This window comes from Setaria italica, chromosome I (genome assembly GCF_000263155.2).
Source record: "Setaria italica strain Yugu1 chromosome I, Setaria_italica_v2.0, whole genome shotgun sequence".
In the NCBI taxonomy this organism is placed as follows: Eukaryota; Viridiplantae; Streptophyta; class Magnoliopsida; order Poales; family Poaceae; genus Setaria; species Setaria italica.
The window spans coordinates 17424006-17451426 of record NC_028450.1 but is presented as its reverse complement, the minus strand read 5'-3'; the positions used below and the strand labels follow the sequence as shown (position 1 = coordinate 17451426).

General features: G+C 44.4%; 2 protein-coding genes across 2 annotated transcripts; one reads left to right on the top strand and one right to left on the bottom strand.

Moving 5' to 3' along the window:
* Positions 1-14388: 14388 nt before the first annotated feature.
* LOC101771124 (monocopper oxidase-like protein SKS1) lies at positions 14389-19727 on the top strand. The gene is made up of 6 exons (XM_004952329.2): positions 14389-14655; positions 14755-15025; positions 15224-15326; positions 16452-17178; positions 17266-17344; positions 19350-19727. The coding sequence occupies exons 1-6, from the start codon at positions 14393-14395 to the stop codon at positions 19569-19571; spliced, it is 1665 nt and encodes a 554-aa protein (XP_004952386.1). The 5' UTR covers positions 14389-14392; the 3' UTR covers positions 19572-19727.
* Positions 19728-20247: 520 nt separating this feature from the next.
* On the bottom strand, positions 20248-26353 carry LOC101773014 (probable 4-hydroxy-tetrahydrodipicolinate reductase 1, chloroplastic). Its single transcript, XM_014804896.2, has 7 exons — positions 26103-26353; positions 25584-25717; positions 25413-25487; positions 21458-21559; positions 20759-20868; positions 20575-20662; positions 20248-20479 (listed from the first exon to the last, which is right to left on the bottom strand). The coding sequence occupies exons 1-7, from the start codon at positions 26317-26319 to the stop codon at positions 20411-20413; spliced, it is 795 nt and encodes a 264-aa protein (XP_014660382.1). The 5' UTR covers positions 26320-26353; the 3' UTR covers positions 20248-20410.
* Between the last annotated feature and the right edge of the window lie 1068 nt (positions 26354-27421).

Here is a 27421-nt window from a genome sequence, read left to right as displayed (position 1 = left end):
ACTTGAATAAATCGAGGTGGCCCAGACACATGAAAGTTGTTTTCGAAATATCTTCTTTGGCCATTAATATTTGATTGTACCCAGCATTACCGTCCATAAAACTGATGACTTTATGTCCTGCGGCGGCATCTATCAACACATCGGCTGTCGGCATTGGATACCCATCCATCGGTGTAGTCTGATTAAGGTTCCTGAAGTCAATGCATACGCACAGCTTTCCGTTTTTCTTGTATACGGGTACAATATTAGAGATCCACTCGGCATAACGGCACTGCCGAATAAATTTCGCTTCAATCAGTCTTGTAATCTCGGCCTTTATATCAGGTATAATTTCAGGATTGCATTGTCGTGCGGGCTGCTGATACGGCCGATATCCTGGTTTTATAGGCAACCAGTGTTCAACAATGGACCGATCTAGACCAGGCATCTCATGGTATTCCCAAGCAAAACAATCTTTAAATTCTTTAAATAAATTTGTCAATTTACACTTGTATTCGGGATCCAGGTTAGCACTAATGTACGTCGGCCTTGGTTTGGTGCCATCACCTAAATCTATCATCTCTAATGAATCGGTCGATGTAAACCCATGCCCCAGCTTCCCATCTTCTCAGATGAACCGATCAATCTAATCTGAATCTTTAGAGCCGACTGCTCGGATCGGCTGTAGGCCAAAATCAGACACTCTCAGGAAATTGGTGTCCCAAGTTCTTCCGGATATGCACTTGACGTGTTCGCAGCTCCACTGCTGCGTGTCGGCCGCAGCAACATTATAGGCGGAATCGGTGGTGACTATCTCGATGTTGTCGCCAACCCATTGTACGAGGCACTGATGCATTGTAGACGGGACGAAGCAATTTGCGTATATCCAATCGTGACCGAGCAACATATTGTAGGACCCTTTGCCATTAATAATAAAGAAAGTAGTGGGAAGGGTCTTACTGCCGATGGTGAGGTCGACGCAAAGTGCTCAGTGGGCAGGAGACACGTTGCCTTCAAAGTCCTTGAGCATCATGTTCATCTTGGTCAGATCTTCATCGCTTTTACCCAGTTTCCGGACCATGGCATACGACATGATGTTGACTACAGCGCCTCCATCTACTAGTAGCCTGGTGATAGGTCGATCGTTGACGTGTCCTTTGAGAAACAGTGCCTTGAGGTGTTGCCGTTTTTCATCTTTGGGTTTCTCAAAAGTGGCTGTCATTGGCTCCAAAGCCAATTGTGCCATCTGTTCCTCCATCTTCGTCGTGTCGTCCCGATCGGAGGGAGCCATGAACTCCATCGGCAAGATGAACACCATGCTGATGTCAGCTGCCAATTCCTGATTGTCGCCTTCTTTATTGTTATTTCTTTTGGGGTGCCAGACTCGAGACCTGTGATCCTTCTTATCCACCATCTGCCTCTGCTCTTCTTCCTGTTGTTCCCATTGGTGCAGACATTGGATCTTCATTTTTGGGATTTGGTCAATCCATCAGGGCACCACCTGGGGTTCACCAGTTTGGCCGGCGGTCTGGCGCGCTCCCAGTCCGGTTCCCGTCCTAGGGGGTTTTCATCTGACACCCTGGCGTCAGCCATCTCCTCTAGCCGATCGTGCGTGCCGGCCTCGCCCCCCAGTCGCTTGTGTTGGTCAACCCTGCCTCCCGGCCAATCATATTGTTCAAGTCTACCCCTTGGCCGATCATACCGGTCAACTTTGCCCCCCGGCCGATCATGCACTGAAAGGCACCAATCCTCTTCCTCATGCCAGTTTCTGCTGATCGGCTCTCATCCTCTATCTCTGGAGCATGACCTCTTGAATGGGCGATTGCCGCGATATGGACCGCTGCACTCGGGGCTATTATCGGCCAATGGCAACCTGAGGTTATTCTCCCAGCAATGGATGAAGAACGGACATCGCCAATGATCTTTGTGTCGTCGCATTATTTCATCGCGATATCTTGAACTTTCCTGCTGCCGCTGATATTTGTTGAGTAAGAATTAGGAGGTAATAGGTCTATGTGGCCTTTCTGATCCTTCACCCTCATCGTCAACCCGTCTCTTCCCCTTGACATCTTCAACTGTAGCCTCGTTTCTGGGGTCCACCGCTCCACTTTTCTTGGCCGATTTCGACGTCAGCACTTTGGTTTGAAGCGTGTTCCTTCCCGTATCAACCATGTTAGTGGGGAAAGGGTGCTGATCAATCTTCATTAACTTTACTGGCTTTGTTGGGACCTCGAACTTGAGCCTGCCTTGCTCGAGAGCCGATTGTATCTGCTGATGGAAGATCTTGCACTCATTTGTGTCGTGGGACGTGGCAGTGTGCCATTTGCAATACGTCATCTTGTTTAGCTGCTCGGCCGACAAAATCGTATGATAAGGCGAGAGTTTGATCTGCCCCTCTTGGAGAAGTCAAAAATTTTGTCGGCCTTGGAGGTGTCAAAGCCAAATGCTTCTGGCTCTTTCTTCCCAAAAGGACACAATATAGGCTTCTTCCCTTTGACCCATTCTGCTAGGCCGATTTCCGCTTCCTCTTTAGATTCAGATCCCTCCAAGTATGCCACCTTCTTCTGAAAATTTCTCCACTGGTCAAAAGGGCGTACTTCCTGACCGGCCAATCGGTGAACGATCTGACTCAGGCTCTCGAACTCCTGGGAAGCGTACTTCTCTTTGATGTGTGGGAGGAGGCCTTGGAAGGCGATATCGGCGAGCTGCGCATCGGTCAGAACTAGGGTGTAGCATTTGTTTCTGACCTCTCTGAACCTCTACACATAATTGGTCACTGGCTCATCGCTCCTCTGCCTGAGGCTGGTCAAATTTGAAAGCTTCATCTTGTGGACACCCGCGTAGAAGTATTTGTGGAACTGCTTCTCCAGGTCGGCCCAAGTAACTATGGAATTAGGCGGTAGCGTAGTGAACCACTGGAAAGCCGACCCGGATAGGGACGATGAGAACAGACATACCCGCAAAGCATCCTGTGTAGCGGCCTCCCCGCATTGGATGATGAATCTATTTACGTGCTCCACAGTTGAGGTATCATCCAGCCCCGAAAACTTGGTGAAGTCAGGAACTTTGTACCGATGGGGAAACGGCAGCAGATCGTAGGCAGGTGGGTATGGCATTTTGTATGTGTAGGTTTGTACCTTCGGCTTTAACCCGAATTGATCTTGAATCATCTCCGCTATCTTTGCTGTCCAATCCAGTTGCTGCTGATGAACAACTGGTTGGGGAATTGGCACATGTTGGTGGATCGGGGGCAGGATGACTGGGTGATGAATCAAAACGTGCGGCGGATTCTGCGGTAACGTGGCCAGCTGAGCAGTTGACAGTTGGTGGCATATCGCATCGGCCGTTCCATCGTACAGCATCATAGGTGCCGTACTCCTGAGAGTTTTTGTAGCATCTGCCCCACGGCCGATTTCTGACATGGCCGGTTGATACTATGGGACCGTCGACCGAGTGACCGATTGGAATGGTGCTTGGATCGGAGAACCTCCATAGCTGGCCGATTGATCCGGAACGGCCGCTGTTGCTGGTGCCCCCTAAGGCACTGAGTTTGATGGCAATGATTGCACGGAGGAAATTTGAGCAGGCTGAGGGGGTGCTTGTGATTGAAAGCATGGCACACCGTTGTATCCCTGATGCATTGGAGGCAGTGAAGTGTTGTGTCCTCCATGTTGTGTCAGCATCGGCTGAGGAGCCGATTGCGATGTGCCCAGTAAGCTCCTGACTGGGGCTGCAATGGGTGGGGTGTATGCTGGCCGCTGATAACCTTGAGATACGTCGTTGGCTAGGAAGCTGATGACGGCATTGTACACTGTGTTGGTCATCACCGGGGATTGGTCGATGAAGGCCTGGTAGACAGACTGTTGGATCATGTCGGACATCTTGCCCGAGTCTTCAGCAATGGTGATCTGGCGAGGAGTTGGAAAAGGAGTTTTCTTGATGGCTTCCCCGCTCCTGGTACGACTGAAAGATTGCAGGTATAACTTCTTGTAGTCTTTAGGTGTTTTGCCAATTCCTCTTTCTGGTCGTCCTTGAGATCTGCCTCTGTAACCTCGATGATATTGTCTTTGGAGACTTCGGCTGCCTTTGACATGTTGGATGTTGAGGTTGTCCCACCGGGCGTGCCAAAAGTGTGTTGGCGCTAAAAGTCAGCCGATTGACCCTTAGCGTCGGACACACGACCCGGGAGAATCTGCTTAGCTCCTGTTCAGGTAATCGCCCTGGTGCAGTTTGCGCGGCATGCCAGCCAATCTGACCTGTTGATTGGCAAGGAAGGAAACGTGTTAAATTCCAGGGGTTCCGATCGGCTAACGTTCCAATCTCGAAAAGCGTAACAGCGAATCGGCCGATTTGCTATATAAACATAATCGGCTATGATACAGCCGACAATCATGTAGCGATTGCGAAGAAAACTACTAGAGTAAACTAGACAATGCTACAAAAGCAACACTTGAAATAGATCTAATCGGCTATGTGATAATAATGAATGAAAAATAACAACAATAGAGCCGATAGTTCAAATCTCAAGCTGGATAACTAGCGATAAAACTGGAACAGTAGATGCAACCTATAATTCTAGCAAATATCGATAACTGGTGAATAAATCTAAACGAAACAATAGCGATGCGCCCGAAGTTAAAGCTTAGATGTTACTCGATAAACAGAACTTAAAGAATCAGCCGGAGATCGTGTCGATGCAGCCCTGCCAACCCGTACGAACTCGTGAAAGAAGAAAAGTATTGGTGAAGTCGCCGACTTGAAAGTAAAGTACGAGGAAATAGTGTTGTATTGATTGATGTGTTCTTTACAAATCTCTGAAGATGGCTATTTATAGCCTATTACAACTGATTTCCTAACCGACTAGGATCTATCTCTAATTTTTAACGAAAATGAATATTTACAAACACAACTCGTATCGGAGTTGGTTATTGTACTCCCACGGGCCAATCTTTCTCTCTTTCCTTTCTCAGACCCACTTTAAGCCCACATTGGCCCAATCGCTCCACCCTTCCAATTGGCCGATCTCCACCAACTATGTCCGTCCAAACATTGTAGCGCCAATCGGCCGATCCCCTACTGTAGCACCAATCGGCCGATTCCCAGTCGTGACCTTTTAATCTGCTGCATCAGCCAATCTTTTCTTCCCTTGACGCCGATTACATACGTGTCAAAATTTGGCGTCAACAGAAACGTATTAAATCCCAGGGGTTTCGATCGGCTAAAGTTCCAATCTGTCTCGAAAAGCGTATCAGCAAATTGGCCGATTTGCTATAAAGATGATCGGCTATAGAACAGCCGACAATCACGCAGCGATTGTGAAGAATCTACCAGAGCGGACTAGACAATGCTACGAAGCAACACTTGAAATAGATCTAATCGGCTGTATAATGATAAATAAAAATATCAGTAATAAAGCCGATAGTTCAAATCTCAAGCTGGATAACTGGTGATAAAACTAAAACAATAGATAAAACCTATAGTTCTAGTTAATATCGATAATTTGTGAATAAATCTAAATGAAACTACAGCGATACGCCCGAAGTTAAAGCTTAGATATTACTCGATAGATGGAACTTACAGAATCGGCCGGAGATCGTGTCGATGCAGCCCTACCAACCCGTACGAACTCGCGAAAGAAAAAGATATATTGGCGAAGTCACCGACTTGAAAGTAAAGTACGATGAAAAAGTAGATTGTTTGTATTGATTGATGTGTTGTTTTACAAATCTCTAAAGATGGCTATTTATAGCCTATTATAACTGATTTCCTAACCGACTAGGATCTATCTCCAATTTTAAATGAAAATGAATATTTACAAACACAACTCGTATCGGAGATGGTTATCATACTCCCATGGGCCAAACTTTCTCTATCTTCTTTTTCTGACCCATCTTAAGCCCGTATTGGCCCAAACGCTCCAACCTTCCAATCGGCCGACTCCGTCTGCCAATTGCTCGAAACGTTATAGCACCAATCGGCCGATTCCCAACTGTAGCACCAATCAGATGATTCCCAATCGTAACCTTTTAATACACCGCATCGGCCAATCCTTTCCTCTCTTGACGCCGATCCAAAACACCTCAAAATCCGCCGTCAACAGGGAGCCTCAGTGGAGGATCCTGTCCCAAGAGCTTACTTTGGTCAAATAAGGACTGGTTCACGTGCAAGTCTTTCTTTTGAAACGTGCAACCATACATGCCAAAAAGGTACAGCCTTCGGGAGTGCCTGTTTATGTGAGGCCTTGGTTCACACCCTGCTAGCTGAACCTAGAAATCTATCCCAAGGGGCCACGGTGGGCAACAGATATGCTGGAGCAGGACCTTCCCAAAGTCCTAGGTTTGGTTGGCATGGGTTGAATGAGAGGGTCGGAGACCCTGAGGGAAGAAGCCTTGTATATTTGCTTTTTGCACACTTTCTCGGTTTGATATCTAGGGTCATATCCACATAGCGGATGATAGTCGCCCTTGTTTAGAACCTAGTGTATCCGTGGATGGACCTAGGGAATGTTGCCTAGAGATAGGCACTGGCGAGTATGGATCTCGTAGGTCAGTACCACCTTTCATGAAGGTATGTGCTAATCGGACGTATGGGTAAAGTGTACACCTCTGCATAGAGTTATAAACCTACCTGGATAGCTGAGGCTCACGGTCACGAGCCCACATAGTTAAAGCTCCCATCGATTAGCAACCATGTGTTCTCATAGCTTGGGTGTTGGTGAGATGGGGCCGAGGCCCCGAAAGAGTAATTTATGAATGAGGCGTAAGCCGGCCCAGAAGGACCCTGATGAGCTCTTGTGCTTTTTAAAACTTGGGAAATTCTAGGGGAAGTAACATTCCCCCTCTAGGGCCAAAAACATAATAAAAGTGATTGTTTCTTTTCCTCCTTTTCCAAACTCACCTCACCTTGCGTGAAATAGGTTTATTTATAAAATCAAACCTCATACTCTTTCCTTGATTTTCCCTATATTTAATATAATTTTCAACGGTAAGATTTGCTGAGTAGCAACCATAACTGTACTCAATCTTGCCTTCATTTGTACAGGTTAAGGTTTCTGGTGCTATGGTTCATTTTTCCTAGGGAATGGGCGACATCGCCACTATGCTACACATAGGTGAAAGCTGTGTTCCATTATTTTATGCGTCTTTCATTTTTTATGATACTAATCTGTGTTGAGAACTTCATCAGCTACTAATCCAGGGATTGATGCAGGTAATCCACGGGACCTTTAGAGTAAGAATCCCAAAAAGATGAAGCAAGATATTGAGAAGAAATTTGAGTACTGTGCTACTAAGGCAAACAAGAACTGCAAAATGATGATCTTTGAGCTTGGGGATTTAGTATGGGCGCATCTCCAAAAGCACAAATTTCCTAAGAAGCAAAAATTCAAAGCTGCTGCCTCGAGGAGATGGACCATTCATGGTCCCTGCAAGGATAAATGACAAAGCCTACAAGATTGAACTTCTGGGAGATTATTATGATGTGAGCAACACGTTCAATGTTGTTGATTTGTCTCCTTTCTTTGGCCTGGAGGGATCATAATCGAGGTCGACTCCTTTTCCAGAAGGGGAGGATAATGAGGACATCCCTAATGGTAGTCCACAAACCAATGTTTAAGAGCATGACTCTTGCTACACTACACAACCATGTGATGAACAAGACAACAATGTCAATAAGGGACCAATGACTTGAGCGAGAATGCAACGATTGCAACAAGAGGTGAACTCACTCCTTACTATTTATGAACATGCATCTCTAAGAATTATTTACTACCTAAAAGTAGTGCATTACTTGTGCTTAGGTTTGAAGAATATGCAATGTACAGATAGGCCACTTAGCGCTTAAAGAAAAGCAACTTAAAGACGGCATTTTAACATTCCAGATTTTGACTTCCAAGTTTCACAGTGAATTCTGTACCACTCTCGGTGGATCCAAACAAAATATTATATGTGGATGGATAGCTGGGGAAGTCTATATTCATATGGAACAACCGATATGTCAATTGGAGCTTTGTGGGCCGAGTTATGCTTATTTTGGTGAATATTGGTCTAGAACTCTGTTTCTGCCGAACTAGGACAAAACCAACCCATTCAGCTTGTTGGGATACGAGGTACGCTACACTAGCGAAAATCGAAAAATTTCTACCGCGTAAATCAGGAAAACTGTCGTATAAGGATCACGGGATAACCACTCAACGCACTGATGCGGAAGATGTAGGTTCGCGTCGATGCAACGAAGTCGATCAGCATAGTCGAACACGTAGTCGATCACGTCGACGTCCAGCAGCTCCTCAGCAGCTCGTCCACGTTCAGCAAGATCGCCCTCGTGCCGCGGCTCGTCATCGGCTCGTCGTGGCTCGTCGGCGGCTTGTCCAAGTGCTGCAAGCGCAACACCTCCAAGGTATCCACACGTGCAGGGAGGAAGCGTCGCAAGCCGGACTGCTAGGTCTGCGAGTTGCAACAGGCGAGGGCGTGGGAGGTGCGACAGATGTGTTTCGCCAAAAAGGTGTGAACCCTAGGGCGCCCCCACCCCTCTATTTATAGAGGTTCCTGACAGGCCTCTGGGTCCGAGGCCCATTAGTACTTGTAAACCTAATCCAACACGGATCACATCTGAATTGGGCTTCCAGCCCCTTAAGTGTGTGACCCTATGGGTTCGGATACGTATAGACATGGCCCGAGTACTCCTACTCGGCCCAATAGTCGGTAGCGGCCTCTAGCAAGACGTGCCAACTCATATATGCACACGAAGATCATATCAGACAAACCATCACAACATTATATACATGCTATTCCCTTTGGCTCATGATATTTGGTCTAGCTTCAAGCCGACCGCTCTTTTTCGATCCTGTGATTTGGAATCCCTTTGTAGGTTAACTCTTAACCGTATGTAGCATGGCCATGCATTTTCGAATCTGATCACTCGAGGGGCCTAGAGATATCACTCTCAATCAGAGAGGGGCAAATCCCATCTTGATTGACCATGTCTCACAGCATGCTTCTTGACAAACCTGAAAGCTACCCTTTTAACTACCCTGTCATGGTGTAGCGTTTGATAGCCCCTAAGTAAGTCGATCCATATCTTGAGTACATGCGACAATCTCAGGTCTAAGGACAAAGCGTACATGTTGTGTAAAGAGAGAACTATTTCTCGTGTTGGGTCGGTCCTAGCACATGTCTCCACATGTGCCCACATTATTAGTTTAACATCTCCATGCCCATAACTTTTGAAACATAGTCATCAACTAATACATGTGCTAGTCTAATATTCATGTGTGTCCTCACATGAACTCCGACTAGGGACAACTTTAGAATAACCATACAAGTAAAGAGTTTCACATACAATTCACATAATTGCAAATCAATTCAAGTAGCCTTTAATGGATATTCAAGGAACACAATATAAATCATGGATACAAATGGAATATCATCATCTCTTGCCTCTAGGGCATACCTCCAACACAGCCCAGCTAGGAGGGATGTTTCAAGTATAAATAGCACCTCCACTCCATCCTGAAACCATAACCATGAATTACACTTAGAAAAAAAGAGAAGCCAAGTGCTCTTGTCCTTACAGTTGTGCCATAGCTGCCCCCTTGAGGATTGGGAGTTTTTCTCTTCCACTAGTTCTTGTGTTTCCTTGATTCGCAAGCGCTTGTTTTTCTACCTTGTGGTTCTAGTTGACACTGACCAAATCATGTTGTTGGGTGAAATCATTTGTCATGGGTGGCTGCTTGAGTAGCTGTTGGAGCCATCGGTTCGTCAGGTTGCATGGGTCAAGTTATCCCCACAATCCTATGATGAGAAGATCGGGCAAATCCAGCAACGCCCCGCATCAAGGAGTCAAGGACTCAACATAACTGAATTTGCGAACGAGTGAGGTAGAAAGCCGCACTGTTCACAAAACTCACTTAAGCAATGTAGAAGTGTTGCAAACTCCATGTAGACTAATGGAGTAAAAAGTCTTCGTGTAGACTAATGAAGAAAAAGCTTTCATGTAGACAAACAAAAGCACCTTCACAAAAGGTGAAGAAGCAAAAGTCAACTCGTGAAATGGGATGTTGCACAAAAATCGAAGATAGATTGACGAGTCACTTTGTGTATTCTCATATAGGTTAACTTAACCCTAGAAAAAACTTTTGTTGAAATACGAACAGAAAGCTGGGGGAAGTGCTTCCCTAGCTGTGCAATTTCCTCTTTGTATTACAATAAACAGTTCTAGTTAATTTTAACAAAAAGGGAAAAATTCAGTCTTTGTTACAAACATTCATCAATTACACATTTTACAGCAATATCAACAATTTGGCATGCAGTTATGCAGAGTTAATCTTTGTCAATTACAAGTACTAAAACAAAAATAAAAAATAAATAAACAAAGAATGAATAAAAAATTGCAAACAAACACTTTCATTCTCGGGGCATTTATATATGAACTCAAAAGAAGGGTCCCCTGTGAAGTCAATTGGTTCAGTTTTTGGCTCCAGCAAACTAAAACTATGTGAAATACTGTACTTAAAAAGCTTGTAAGTAAATGTTGTACTTGGGATTGTTTGTTAAACATTGTACATCAAGGGCTTGCAATCAGCTTCGGCATTGTCTACATCAATCTCGACAACATCGTTCGGCTAAAGGGGCTATTAAGCAACTTTGACTCCATCCCCAATGATATCGTTCGGCTTGAGGGGCTTACCATCAACTTTGGCATCATCTACCAAGTCATATTCATCCTCGAGGACATCATTCAGCTCGAGGGACTCGCCATCACTATCGGCGTCATCATCAACTTCACCTCCGCCGCTACTTCAGCTCAAAGGATCGCCATCACCATCGGCATCATCACCGACTTCGTCTTCGCTGCAAAGTTCCATTACCATCTTCACCTCAAGCACCGGCCAAGAGGGGCTATGGCGGGATCATGGAGAACCAATTCACCCCGGGATTCAAGTCTTGCCTGGCGTGTGTGAGCAAAGATTCGAAGGCGTTGCTAGATTCAGCAGGATAAAGGTAGCAGCTCTCTACTTCCTCTACTTTGGCTACATCAACCATTATAAAAAGATGGACTTTCTTCTTCAACTATGTAAGAGATGGACTATCTACTTCGACTACATCGACTTTGCGAAATAAGCATGTCTCCACTTCTTCTACTTCCACTACTTCGACTAAATTTGCTACTTCAATTACATTATTAAAGCGGAAGCTAAAAGGCGAAGCTGCAAAGCTCAAGTCAGGAAATAGAAGACGACTAGTAAAGTAAAGGCTGGCGATGAAGCAGATACGGTAGTGGGGGGCATGACCTTATGGCTGAAGTTAAAGATGTAGCTAGGCCTTTCGCCATCAATTCAGCTACTTCGCTTCATTGTACCAGCCAAACCAAAGTAGCTGAGGGGCTACTGTTAGGGAAATGGCCCAGCCCATGACTAAAAGGTGGCCCATGTAAAGGTCGGAAGTCCTAGTTGTAAATCTTGTACCCATTAGGGGCTTGGGGGCTAATTGCGACCGCCCTCTTGCTCTATATAAAGGGTCATGTGGTAATGAGGAGGGACTGAACTGGAGCACTCCACACTTCCCTTCAAGTTATGACTCCACTTCTCCATTATATCTCTCTTTCTCCTGTCTGGCAGAGTCAAATCCCCCAACAAGTTTGCTCAATTAATCTCCATATTATGCTCAAGTGAATGGTCAAGCCGAGTCTAGCAATAAGACTTTGATTAAGCTCATCAAGAAGAACATAGAGGAGCATCCTAGAGGATGGCATGAGGTATTATCTTAAACTTTGTGGGCTCATCGTATTTCTAGATATGGTGCTACTAAAGTTACTCCTTTTGAGCTTGTCTATGGTCAAAAAGCCAATTGAGGTTATTTACCCAATCGATCGATACAATTACTTCTATTTTTTTATCTCCAACCCTAATATTTTCCAACCCCTTTGCTTTCCTCCTTTGTCTTGATGGTAGTTGAGAAAGTTTTGAGTGGTCTAGCAATCTGAGAGCAACCCTAGGCGCACCATCCTTGATGGGATTCCTCCGGGAGAGGTGATCTTAAGTTTTCGCGTTGCCCCTATGCCAACAAGTCTAACCAGCTCCTCAAATGGGTCCGGTTTGAGGAAAGAGCCTCGTGAGGTGAAGTTCCACTGCACGTGATCTAGTGCAGTTCGGTATGTTGAATAAAAAAAGCATCAACACCATCCTTCTCTCCCGGTGGGAGCATATTGCGCTGCACGGATATGTGTTAATATGAGCGAGCAACGTGCCTCCAGGCCAACTTCCTCTGATTCGAGCTCTCCGATGCGTGCCACCGTGCACGATGGTGTGGTGTCTGCTGTGATCTCCAAGCCCCGCCTCCCTGGTAACTCCGATTCCTGCATGATTACAGTCCTATTCTACTACTAGAGTTTCGGAAAGCTACGCAAAGCTCCTCTTCTTTTCACCCGGCCTCATTGATTAGGTTTATGAACCATAGTACGAAAAACTGGACCGGACCGCCGGTCAAACCGGAAAAACCACGAACCGATGACCTCAACGGTTCGGTATAGTTAAAAGATTGGTTATAGAAAAAAATGGAATCTTAGAGCATATTTTGCGTCGAACTGGGCTTCATGTCGGCCTGCAAGGCGGCCCGATATTGAGTTTGAAGCCCAAAGCGAAGAGGGGGTTCTAACCAGCTCTGCAGGTCTGAAGCCACCCTAACTGACCATCTGGACAGTGTTTTGCTTGTGAATATGACCATTATCGAACTGCAGTCTGACCGGCCGGTTCACTGGTCAGACCACTAAACCAGTGAACCGACAGCCCAACCAGTTCAATGACCGGTTCGACTTTTCGTTCTATGTTACGAACCCATTAGAAATTAATTTGTGTTAACATGGAATGCCCGATGTTTAAGTCTCTTCTTTCTTATTTTTCTTAGCAGACTTAACACAAATTTTGGTGTCACAATTAGTAAATGCAGGAGTGGAGCAGACAGGTCACAGGTAGTGCGCAGCTTCGAACTGGAGCTACTCTCTGAATTTGTAGTTTATACTTTCTGAGTTTTTGTATTGGAATTCTATAATTTGCTCACTGGTTATTTTGTTGCTGAATCATGTTGAAATCCAATACACATGCAAGTACCATGATCTTACTCTTAAAATTGCTAGATGCACTTTAAGTTGCTTAAAAAGCACGCAATGTTCCCTATTTCAGATATCCAGCACAACTATGCTATTTCGCACTCCTAACCTGAGATATATCGGGATGTTCTAATCCCCATCTTTGCTTACCATAAGAAGGTATGATCACGGGTCCTTCAATTATTCGTTGCAATAGCCATATATTGATCTCACTTGAAGCAAACTGTGCTCATTTGCTGGTTGATTGGAAATCATTTGTCTATTTACATTTGGCTAAGAAACGGTTGTATGATTTTTTTTTTATGTTCATGTTCAATCAAAGTGCTCGATACTGTTATAAATATGACTATTGTACCTCAGCTCTCAGCCTCCAATACATACTGAGTTCACTATCTCAGCCATCCTTTGACACTGTTAACTTGTTTTTCCAGAGAAATGGCATTTTTCTCATTTTTAAAAATTTATTCAGTTTTTTAAAATTTTCGTATTTGGAGTATTTGCCGCTGGATTTGTCACATTGGATATTCAGATTTACAGTCTTCACTCTTCAGTATAGTTTTAGACTGACAAATCTTGTACAGCATTGAAATGAAACTCTCTAAGGACATTCTTTTTATTCTCGTACACTGCAAATATGCTCCCTGTAAATCTGTAATGAAATTTCTTTAAATAAAATCCAACTCAAAATCTATTTTGCAAACATATAGGAATTGTCAGTGAGATCCTAGCAGCGGAACTGCCTATGAGATCTTAGCTGCTACAGATGAGAAACTTTAGACATCTTTAATTTGAGGAACTTTACTAGAGGATTTTTGTATTGGTTTCATCCATTCTATTACATTATTTCATTATTTTTTCTACTCTCATAACAATATGGTAGAATTTCTATGTTTATTCTACCATAGCAAGGCACGGGCACACACCTAGTAGTGAAAAAAAAATTAGTCACAGTTAACATGTTAAACAGTGGCAAAAACAATCTTTTTGCCTCTGAAGGTGCATCCATCCTATGGCTATGTGATATTTTGTCACTAATAACCAATTTGATACGTTAATAGTGACGAAAAATATTTGTAATAACTTGGAATCATTAACGAAACAAAATCTTACTAGACCTAACCGTTGTAGAGTTAATAAATTGTCGAGCGAGAGGTAAATTTGGTCACCAGCAACTCTCAAAGGAGCAGCTATATAGCTCTACCTACACGGCCGGCCAGACTCCCAACAGATTCAGAACAACCACGCGTTCTCCTAATTAAGAATCCACAAAGATTTGCACAACGTCACCTCGCGCTGTTTGTCGCCTGTCATGGACGCCGAACGCCTCGCCACCATCCTCGCCGCCATTCTCGTGTTGCTAGGCAGCAGCCAGTGCTACACGGCCGGCGCTGAGAACCGGCACGTCTTCCTGGACTGGGAGGTGTCCTACGCCGTACGGTCCCCGCTGGGCGTGGCCAAGAGGGTGATCGCCATCAACGGCAGGCTCCCCGGCCCGATGCTGAACCTCACCACCAACGACGTCGCCCATGTCAACGTTGTCAACACCCTCGACGAGCCGTTCCTCCTCACATGGTACTGTGTGGGCGCACTGTCCACCTGCAACTTATATTTTACTTGCCATTATTGCCAGTGGTGATCGATGAACTGCGGTGACCTGTGCCATACGTGCAGGAACGGCCTGCAGATGAGGAGGAACTCGTGGAACGACGGCGTGGCGGGAACCAACTGCGCCATCCCGCCGGGGGAAAACTGGACGTACGTGTTCCAGGCCAAGGACGAGGTCGGCAGCTTCTTCTACCGCCCCTCGCTGGGGCTGCACGCCGCCGCGGGCGGCCACGGCCCCATCCGCGTCAACAACCGGCCTGTCGTTGCCGTGCCGTTCGACCAGCCCGACGGCGAGTTCGACGTCCTCATCGGGGACTGGTACAACATGGACGTAAAGGTTAGTTCGTCGTGCGTGCTTCATGTGTAACTATCACCACTCCATCTCTCCATGTAACCATGCATTTTTTTAGATTAAGGAACATTGTCCAGCCTCCAGCCTCGAACATCCTTAACTGGATACAAAAGCCCTTAACAAACGAGCCGTTGTAACCATGCATCTCAGCTCGCCGTTGGCTCGTCTTTATTTCTGGAGCAGGAGATGAAAGGATACCTGGACAGAGGCCGTGATCTGCCGTCGCCGGATGGCATTCTCATCAATGGCCTGGGCCCTTATGCAGCGGACTTCACGTTTAAGCCAGGTAGCTAGGTGTAATTGCTTTACGTGCGCGTTCAATTCAAATTCCTGTTTAGGTTAATTAAGCTACTTAGTACTTACACACACATCATGCATGTGTGAAGAAAGAAATTGACTTTAAAAGTTCCCGATTTTTCTTGAAGTCTCAATTATATGTCTGGTAGAGAATTGGCTTTCAATGCACCCTATTTTATTCCGGTTTAAAGTTGGTCCGGGACAAAAGGTTCACCAACCGGGACTAAAGCTCGGTCACTGGTGGGGGGCTCACCAACCGGGACCTTTTATCCCGGTTGCAAAGGCTAGTGTGAAAAAAAGATCCTGAGAGGCATTTTATCCCGGTTTGAAACACCAACCGGGATAAAAGACCACCTCTTTTATCCCGGTTGGTATAACCAATCGGGATAACAGGGTGGAGACCCTTTTATCCCAGTTTGTAATACCAACCGGGATAAAAGACGCTCATTTATCCCGGTTGGTGTTACAAACCGGGATAAAAGGATCCCGAACGAGGTCACTGGAACAGGACTAAATCCCTCGAACCCTTTTATCCCGGTTTGTAATATCAACCGGGATAAAAGGGGGTCTTTTATCCCAGTTGGTGTTTCCAACCGGGATAAAAGGGTCCCCCACGAGTTAATACAAAAGGATAGCATCCCCTCCATAGTTAGATATGGTGTGTAGGTGGGATGGCAAGGAAGCTACGCGCGAGGCTGGAGGTTGTGGGTTCGAATCCCACGCAGCGCGCACGCGCAAATTTCGCGTGAAAAATCGCGTGACTTGCGACGTGCGTGCGTGTGGGGGGCCTCCTAGGAGCTCGGGATTTTTTTTTTGGCAGCGCCGACCGTGGTGACCCGTTTTATCCCGGTTGGTATTACCAACCGGGATAAAATGGGGGTCTTTTGTCCCGGTTGAGTGGCCCAGGATAAAAGACCCCCTTTTGTCGGATGGATTTTCGGAAAATTTGCACCTTACCAACTGGGACTAAAGACCAATTCTCTACTAGTGTACTAAAAGGGCCAGTTAGTTTAGTTACATTTCCCAAGCTGCTCTACTACATGTTAGAAAGTTCAAAGAATAAGAGGCATGATTTGCTTGCTTGGCTGAATCGCTTGCCATGCCGGCCCGCCAGGGCGCACGTACCGTCTGCGCGTGTCGAACGTGGGCACGAGAACGTCGCTGAGCTTCCGGATCCAGGGCCACAAGCTGCAGCTGGTGGAGGCGGAGGGCACCTACACGCTGCAGAAGCACTACGCCTCGCTGGATGTGCACCCCGGCCAGTCGCTCTCGGTGCTCGTCGCCGCCGACCAGCCGCCCAGGCCGTCCTACTACATGGTCGTCAGCTCCCTCTTCATCAAACCGGAGCTGTTCGGCGTCGGCAACGTCCTCTACGCGGGCTCCGGCGGCCGCCCACCGCCGCCCGGCGACGCGCCGCTCGAGGACCTGTCTTCGCACAACGGCTACGATAGGTCCATGGAGCAGGCGCGGACCGTGCGAATGAACCTGACCTGCGGCGCGGCGCGGCCCAACCCGCAGGGATCGTTCCGCTACGGCCGGATCAACGTGACCCGCACGATCCTGCTCCGGAACGGCGACGCCGAGGTCGGCGGCCGGCGGCGGTGCACGGTGAACGGCGTCTCGTTCGCCGACGCCGCCACGCCGCTGAAGCTCGCCGACCACTTCGACGTGGCCGGCGTCTTCGCGGTCGTCTCCGGCAGGCCCGAGAGGAGGAGGCAGCCCTCGCTCGGCACGGCCGTCATCGACGCCCGCTACAGGGACTTCGTGCAGATCGTGTTCGAGAACAGGCTGCCGTCGCTGCAGACGTGGCACCTCGATGGCTACAGCTTCTTCGTCGCCGGGTACGGTCTGCTGCGCGCTCATTTTTCAAAGGATTTTTTTCCATGTCTGCTAACAAAATCGATTGTGGTTCGTGATGAATTTTGCAGGATGGGTTGGGGCAAATGGAGCCCGGATGCAAGATTAAAGTACAATCTGATCGATGCCATTTACCGTTCTACCGTCCAGGTACAACACTGATCGTAAGTTCTATGTGCTTGGGTTCCTGAATTTTTTAAAATAATAAAGGAAAATTGTTCCGACCACTGCACCCACGCATGAGTGTATATATAGCCAAATGGTACAGATCAAGTGGTACTAGGCACAAGATACATGGAAAGAAAACTAAGCTTCAATCCTGTTACTAATCTTCCAATAGAAAATGTTGGAGAGCACCATGATGGTATCTCCCAACATCCTGCATCCCATTCTAAAGCTATTTCTCTCTTCCTCTTTAAATAATAACGACCAACTTAGGATCCAGCAAGACCCCTGAAAATAACCTGCATGAAGTTCTTTTGAAAACCATATCATTATAGCTGCTGCACCTACCAAAATTCTTAGAAGAAAAATCCTTGATCCAAGAACCAAACACTAGAAGGTGGTTGAATGTTAAAAGCAATGTATATGCATGGTATTCCAAATGAACCTTGCCATATGGCAATCAACAAATAAGTGATGTGTACAGAAACTACATTTAGTCACCTTTCCTGCGCCTTTTCACCAAGTTATCTTTAGTGAGGATCACACCTTTCTTTAAATACGAAAGGAAAATCTTGAGAGGAATCCTTAATTTCCAAAAATCACACCTCCTTGGTAAAGTACTGTTTTGTATTAGTGCAGAATACATTGAGTGAACTGTAAAGTTTCCATTCTTGTGTAGATCCCACCTAAAGATATCATTCTCCTCATTCAAACTAATAGTAGCTACCTTTGAAACTAGTTCATGCCATGCTATTAACTTATCCCCTACTAAACCTCTCCGAAATGAAACATTGAGAGGGATCGAATTCAGCTTACTAGCCACTGTCACAAATTTTTTTCTAACAATTCTATACAGCATGGATGTGCTAACATTAAAGGTTTATCACCAATCCACAGATCCTCCCAAAATTCTAATTTGTCTCCCATTTTGAATCTTGAAAGAGCCAAAAGACAAAAATTCATCCTTTACTTTCATGAGGCCAGACCAAAATTGAAAATCCCTAGGTTGCTTAGATACCTTAGTGATTGCCTTATTATATAAATACTTCTTCTTAAGTAAGTCCTGCCATGAGCCATTTTCATTTAGCAACTTCATAAGCCATTTGCTCAAGAGACACTTATTTTGAATCTCCAAGTTTAATATACCTAGTCCTCCTATGTTCTTTGGTGTACAGAGGATACTTCACTTGGATTATATAGTTTTTTTCTTATGCTCATCACATTGCAAAAAAAAACCTAGACATGTAGTAATCCAACTTCTTCAGCACCCCTTTAAGGGCTTCGAAGGACAAAAATATGAACATTGGTAGGCTAGAAAGGACCGAATTAATTAAAACCAACATGCCCCGAACTCAGAGAAGTTTTACTTTGCAACTACTAAGTTTTTTTTAAATCAACCGAAAGTCAATCTTTATTAGTTATTTTTCGATGATGCATAGGGATACCCAGGTATCTAAAAGGAAAATATCCATCTTTACACCCAAAGAGCTCAGCATATTCTTTTCTAAAGAATTGCGCCTCACCATATAAAAATAGTTCACTTTTATAGAAATTGATTTTGAGGCCTGATAGCTTTTCGAAAGCATATAGTGCTAACTTCAAGATTTCATCTTCTTCTAAATCATGTTCCATAAAAGGATCGTATTGTAATATCAAAAGACCCCATCTACAAAATGAGGCACAACACCACGAAATTGTCCATGTTTCTTTTCTCTAGCGATGAGGATTGCAAGCATATCCGCCACTAAATTAAAAAGGAACGGAGATAGAGGATTCCCCTGTCCTAAATCTTTTCTTGTTTGGAAGTAATGGCCAATTTCACCATTTACTTTAACGCTCACACTTCCTTTACTAACAATATTTTCAATCTACTAACACCAAATGAAGAGAAACCTGTCGGTCTAAGTGTTTGTTGCAAGGACCAATTCACTTTGTCATATGCCTTAAAATGATTATTCGTCTTACCGATCCAGCATGTGTTCTTGCGCAGGTGTACCCAGCATCATGGACGGCGGTGTTGGTGTCTCTTGACAACGAGGGGATGTGGAACCTGAGGTCCCAGAGTCTCGACAGGAGGTACCTGGGCCAGGAGATTTACATAAGAGTGAGCCAGGGCAGCTCAGAAGTCCCTAACCCTAGGGATGAATTACCTATGCCTTCAAATGCTCTCTTGTGTGGAAAAGCCATGTCTTTGAAGCTAGGGCGAGCATGAGAGGCTGGGCCTGCCTGCCAAACCAACATGTAGCTTTTAGAATTTGGGCATAAATGTTGTCCTATTTGTAACAAGTGACAAATATCTAGCAAGTTGTTTCAAAATTCATACTGCTCACAACTAAGAGCATGTTTGGCAGGTTGAATCCAAGAGGAGCTCTACCAAATAGTTTTCCAAAGAAATGATTCTTTACCGATTATATGAGGTGGTTCTCTAAAATAAGAGATTGGAAGTTGAAAAAAAAAATAGCTTCTCCTAATTCATTTCTAAAAAAAACCTTTCTTCATAAAGTTAATTATAGAGAATCGTTTAGAATCAATAGAATCGTACAGAATGCCTGTTCTGTTGTTAACGCTACCCGTTACCCGATTAGAATCAGGAGCGAGTGGAGCGGTACCAAACATGCCCTAAATATGATACAAACATGCCCTAAATATGATACAAACATGCCCTAAATATGTTCCAGGGCATATACTGTTAATGCATTTCGCCATTTCCGCATCATGGGATTTCAGCTTCGATCAACAATCCCCCATCAAGTCTTCATTGAACCCACGAGACAGCACAGCGTCAAGGAGAAACACCGAGAGTTGAATGATCGCTACTTCGGTAAAAGAAACAAGCAGAGCAGCAGCCATGCGCCCATGCAAAATTGGAGTCGCAGAAAGGATACCACTCGAGCAGAAACAGCCAATTTAATCAAGCCCCTGACCATTAAATTTGTTCCCTGAAGTTGCTAATCCAAACATTGAAGTGCTTAACACAAAAAATTGGTATGGTAGAATTTCAGCTTGCAAATCAGGGCTACATAAGCACTCATCTATCCGCCTCCATGGATCTCATCTCATGTTGCCCTCTCTCAAGACATCAATCATGTCATACAGTTTCTTGGTCGCTCCAGATTGTATCTGCAGTCGAGTGGGAAGTCAATTTCTACCTGCCTCAGCTGAAAAGCTGGGAGCATCAGGACACCAAGCTATCATAGAGTGTTAAGAATCCACACCTTTGTGTAGAGAAACATAGCAGCATCAACAGTTCCTTCTGCGTATATTGAACGGCCACATACATTGTGCTGAAACTCAAACGAAACTCTGCAACCAAAAGGGTAACTTAGCTCCGTACATGATGTGCTAAGCAAGGTCATCAGAACTGAATATAGCTTTCTAGCAAAAGGATGAGGAACTTACGTCCCATCAGGTGAGGTGAGATGGTACATGTGGAACGCATGACCTGCGAGATGCTCTTCTGGGACACCAACCACAGTAACCTGCTCCTCAGGATCCCTTACAAGTTTTACCTGCAACATCGATAGGAGACCAGTGTTAGAAAGTACACCTGCAAGAGCAACATACAGGAATGTAGGATGATAGTCAACCACCAGCCTATTAGATTAACAAGATGGACTAAATCGAAACCATAATTACAATTTTCCTAAATTATTGATTGGAACTTCATGCGACTTGAAGTCTACATGGAAAAGCAAGAATGAGATTGGTACGTGCCATTAGCCCATGACCAGCATTACACAACATGAATACAATAATGGTGACTACTACTCCTTCCGTCCCAAATTATGGGTCGTTTTGGCTTTTCTAGATTCATAGCTTTGCTATGCATCTAGACATAGCGTATATCTAAGTGCACAGCAAAATCGACGAATCTAGAAAAGTCAAAACGACCTATAATTTGGGATGGAGGAAGTAATAGATACTGATGGATCAAAAGGTCTAATTCAGCTCCAGTCTAAAAAAGGGACTTTATGAAGCTATCCTATAAACAGAAAAGACAAACGATAATCACCAAGGTTAATAATAAATTTGTTTGAAGAGAAACATCACAAATTTTGTTGGAGGTACTTCATTGACCGTAAAAGTTCTTTACAATACCTCATCCAGGTCAAATGATATGCCCAATTTCTGAAAGCAAGAGACAACAGCTTTGGCAGTTCCAGAAACATCCAATTTTGTTGCTTGATGAGACTCCATGACCTGCGGAGGTGTGTGAATCATGCAAAAATGATTAACCAGAGACTCTAATATGACGCTTACGACATTCATCATTGTTCAAAAAAAAATAACTACGATTACAAATAGAGAGAATTAGACTAATCAGAAAACCATCAAAGTCTGGGTTATCTCAAACAATGCGCATCTTATCCTAGAGGACATTTTGTGCTAAAAAGGTATTAACCGTTGGTACTGACCTTTTGTCCACTACATGGAAACGGTCAAATGGTTGAGTATGTGCAACTACAAGAGCTATGAGTGATGGAAGGTCGAAATAGTGTTTTAGAAAATGCACAAAAGACAACACGTGTACCAGTCACAAACAATTCAAGCATTCGAACGATAGTAAACTTCTGTCAAGTAAGAGCTTCAAGTTTATTAATCAGAATTAATAGAGCCAACACACACCATGATTACTTCATTTGACATTGATGAACCAGTGCCAAACATAGACATTGAATCCTTTTTCAAAGAAAATTTGTACCTGCAGGAGCTCAAGCTTTACAGCTTAAACTCCCTTAGAGCCTAACCACTCCATATGATGGGGACAAGTCTGTATGTGATTGTATTTTGTGGCACTTTCGCACTTTCGTTCCAAGACCTAAACATCTTGTAGCGGCAGTTAGATAAAGCATAAACAAAGAACCTTGAACATATTCATGAACAATTTGAAGAATCATAAGAATGTATAAGGAAAAGTTTTATTTTTAAGCCTGCACAATAAGAAAGCAGTTTCGTAATCCAAGTAAAGAAAATGGGAAAGACATGCCACGAGCATCAATTAGTAGAGTGAATCTTATTTTTGCCACAATATTTTTTTTCTTTTGCCTGATAACATTATGTCCAAATCTGAACCTATCTGGCAAAGCCATCACCAATGAGGCAGCAAGAAGTTACTGCCATGCCAGTGCATAGCATGGGTCACATGGCAAGATTCCCACAACACCAGCCGTTGAATCGCCTCAAAAAAAAAACACCAGCCGTTGAATACAAATACTATCTTGCCAATATCACAGGCATGTGCAAACCACAAATTGTTCATTTGTATTGTTACCCGGACACCCGTGTCCTAAATTTTTTTGCTGAGTTTGGGACTCTGAGTGGTATTTGGCGTGTTCCCAAAAAATTGGCCAAATCAGATACACCGGAGTTGGACACTGACACCCGTGTCCATGTAACGTTCATTTGCCATGTTGGTTTCTAGACTTTTATGTTTGCAAATGAAGGGGAAAAAGATATTTGTAGAGGGCCTGGTTTATTTCCCACTCTAACAAGGGTCAACAGGTTTGACAACGGCCAGATGATCATGGTACTATACAGAAAAAGAAAAGAAAAGAAAAGATAATATTCTAGTTGAGAGATAGATATGCACTTGGAACAACACAAGGGACAATGGGGTGGGAGGGCAGAAGAAAGAGGAGGCCACAAATCTATGTATGCAAAGAACAGACCCCATCAGTCAACAACATGTTCGGGCTGCATCTCAGGTGCAATGTGCTAAAGGTTGAAAATAGTGCAAATTCCTAAAATATCATACCCAAAGTTATAAAAAAAATATGGAAAAAAACATGCGTTGCAGATCAAGACATGTTCTATATCCACACAAAATTCAGATTCAAAATCGATCCCATTACTGAGATATAACATTACCTCATCTGAAACTTATGAATATGTTATAATTTTTTTAAGAGGTCCAAGTATGTTATTTTTAAGAATTTTAACCGTTTTGAAAAACTAGGGCATTTGCACCTGAGAAGCAACCCCAACAATTCTGGCTCTGTTGCTGGATTTAACTCTATTAGAATAAGCAAGTAGAACATAAAGACTTGTTACCATGGGCTTAACATACCCAGCTGGCTACAGTTTCGGCATGTTTAGCTCTAATTAACTTCAAAGATTAACTGTCATGGGCAGTTCGGCTCGGCTGATTGGGACAGGCCCATTAGGATTAACTTAAGGATAAGATTAGATCTCTTACTTAGGCATTAAGTAATCCTCTCTATATAAGGAGAGGAGTTGTACCAATGGAAGGCAAGCATTGAGAATATCAGTCTATTAGGGTTAGCCCCTTGAGGTCCGGCTGCCGCCCTCAGCGAGGTCGGGCTGCTAGGGTTCAGGGTTATCTGGATATCTGCATGTGACAATTGGTATCAGTTAGCTTTGGTTACGTGTCCATGGATTCCTCACCGCTAGATGTGGCCTCCCTCACCACCACCGTCGCCAACATCTCCACGCTTCCCGACATCACCACGGCGGTGAAGAATGTGGCAGCGGATGGCGGCGTTAGCCAAGAAGATGATGGAGCATGAGCAGCAGATGGCCGCAGTGCAGCTACAGGCGGCAACACGTGGCTTCCTAGCAAGATTGAAGGCGCGAGCATCGTAGGTCTTGATGTCAGGTGCAGATCTTGCGAGCGTCCAGCCACGAGATGTTGCTGCACTGCCCATTCAAATCGGCGAGCCATCGACCCCCTGCTCGGAGTCGTCTCCGGCTTGGCTCACCGTGGGGTCATCTCCAGTCCACCCGCACCAATCACCGCCCGTTCACGCAACGCCACAACTAGGTTGGGATGACCAATCACTAGCTTCTCCGTCGACTCCACATCTGCTCGAGCTACGCTGCGACTTGTCTCCCTGCAGCTTTCTACCTTGGCACTGGCCACCGCAAGGTTGCCTGCGTCTGCCTTCAGGCTCTCGATGCCGAACACTGCCCTCCGGCACTAGGTCACTGGTGCGGCTGTCGCCGAGCGTGCACATCAGCTGCAGCGGCACACGATGTTGTCCGCTGCAGGCTCGCATCCATGTTGGCCGCTGAGGACATCCTCTCCGGGAGACGTCACTCCTGGCTCTCGACGCTCGATGCAAGATACTGCCCTCTGCGCGTCAATTTGCTACAGCAGGGGGCACACTTTCCGGTGTGGAGTGCGACTGACGGCGGCGGCGGCCGTCTCATCCGACCAAAGGAGCAGGGCAAGGGTTGTGGGCTGGTAAGCTGCGGAAGTGTTATGCACCTATGTTCTTCCAGATGGAGCCCCACAAGCTGCTGTCGGGATGAAATAACAGAGCAACAAAATTCAAGTTCTTGTCTGCTTCTCTTTTTAGTAAAAAAAAAGAAATAAGTAATCAAGCTGAGATGTAAAAGGTTTGATTTTAGGTAATAGGTTTGTGTTCAGTCGAGTTATTGTCACGGTGTTCATGCTGCAGCTCGAGGACGAGCTGCTGGAAAAAGGGCGGAGTAGTGTCATGGGCAGTTCGGCTGGGCTGATTGGGCCAGGCCCATTAGGGTTAAGGATAAGATTAGATTTCTTACTTAGGCATTAAGTAATCCTCTCTATGTAAGGAGATGAGTTGTACCAATGGAAGGCAAGCATTGAGAATATCAGTCTATTAGGGTTAGCCCCTTCTATCCCTGCCTTTGTGGTTCGGCTGCCGCCATCGGCGAGGTCGGGCTGCTAGGTTTAGCATACAATATTGAACTAAATGTTTAGCATTTACAAACTTCCACTAATAATCTGCATAAGCGTGTCTACTTCCCCTCGCAATTGTGCTCCAGTTTTAAGACAATGGCCTTTTTCCCTTTGGTACATTTTCCACTGCATTGGCTACTAGGTTCTTTTAGTACATTCATTTGAATTACCGGCATCATCTGGACAGTCACAAACCCAAGAATCATAGTAGGTCTTTGATGATACCATTGCACATTATTATAATCAAATTACGGTGCACATAAGGAACAAAAAAACATTTTAGCAGAGTGAACGCAAACATCAAATCATTTTAGCAGAATGATTACAATTAACAATGTAATCTTTACAAGGCAGACATCAAACTATTACCTCCAGTTTGTAACCTGAAAATGCACCTGGGAATTGCTCTGCCATGATTTCCATGGCAGCAAGAAAAGCAACAACCTAAAAAAATAAAGAAGTTATATCAAGAACAGTTCGAATGTGTTGACCACGTGATGATGATAATAAGTGTTGACCACATGATCATAATAATTGTACCTGCTTCCCCATCTGCGGGGATATCACAGCATAAATATTCGCATCCTGCACGGTTTTGTGCAGCAGTTGCCTATCTCCACCCGTTGTGCCCATTACAAATGGCAAACCCAATTTGCAATAGAGATCAGCATTGGCTGCATACCAAATAAACATCAACAGCAGGAAGAATAGCAAACATACATGAACAAAAAACATTTAAGCATTATCACACAATGGCAACAAAATATACTCATGGGCTGTGGGCATTACCACACAATAATATATAAGCTCCCTGGATCCTCATTCATTTCCAAAATTATTTAACATATAGTTACAAATTGCACTTCTCAAGGATTTTCACAATATCACAATTGGGCAGTAAATATCAGATTTAATGAAACAGTACTCTTTTTTGCTAATAGCAACATTGTTAAGCATAAGAAATTTTAGAAATGGCTACGGATAAAAGAAATTGTTCAAGAGCATATTAACCAAAGAAGATAAAGACCTATTGTCAATAGCAATCACTAATACACTCACCATTGACAGCATCAGGCACAGTGTAATCGACAACTATGAGATCTGGGTACTCCTTAACAATGGAAGGGAGAATTTTTTCACTTTCAGATGGGTCATGAATACAAATTTCTCTATCGCAGATTTCACACTTTCCATCAGGGACCTCCATGGCACTGAATGATACAGGAACTAGCTGAAGACCAGCGGATACAGCTGCTTCAGCAACAGCCTTCCCCATTTTTCCAGTACAACTATTCACCTGTACAGATAAATAGAGCTATTTTAAGTGAGATACAGTTGCGACAACACAGTAACACATATGCATCTCAAGCCATGTAGAATGTATAGCAATACAACAGGCTTTACTGAAACCCTGATCACCAGAAGTGATCTGATGAAGAATTAATCTTCAGTTTATCTGCAAACCCACGCATCTCTTGATAAACTAATGATTTCCTTTTTGAAACCTTATAATGATAAAATTTTATAATACCACACCTTAAAGGCCAGAGATTCTTGGTAAGGTACATCAATTTTTTATTCAAAAAACGGTTTCTGCATAGGTTCAACAAAATTCAGCACTGTACGTAGGAAATTAACATGAAGGATCAAAATAGAAGCCATATGGCCAACAATGGCATCGACAAACTTTTTTATGTAGCTCAGTGGGATACTAACACAACTCTGGTATCATCCATGTACCGCACTTTTCATCCAACTAATGGCTGAAACGAAATAAACTATACAATAGTAATTATCAATGTGAAAGGGCCTCTAGCCTAGTGGTTAGAGCACCTGAGTAGCATCCAATAGATCTGGGTTCGACTCCTTGTGGGAGCAAATTAAATTGGTCTGAAATAAAAAAAAAATTAAAAAAATAGGTTGGGGCTTCCCCTACTGACTAGGGTCAAAATAGTAATCACCAATAGCTAAACCATTGTGGCTAGGGACACAATAAATTTTTTTACATAAATAGCAATCAACCAAAGAGTTCGAGGTGCAACTAAGTTCCATCAAACTAAATACACATGATTAGTGTGAAGATTTGGTATCCTTCGCGACGAGACTTCTATGGGATGTTTGCATAATTGCATTAAATATAATTCAACTGACTATGTACAGTTCAAATTGATTGTATTGGCTCTGAAACATTGCCTCCCCAATGTATGGTGCTGAAATTCAGAATGCATAAGATACACCTAGCATTTAGTTCCATTTACCATCACGTCAGGTACCAAAAATCAAACTAACAACACCTCTGCCTACTCCATCAATTCACTGAAACACATGATCAGAACAAGCAGTGACTATATCATATATTGACTGAACTAGAGCAAAGC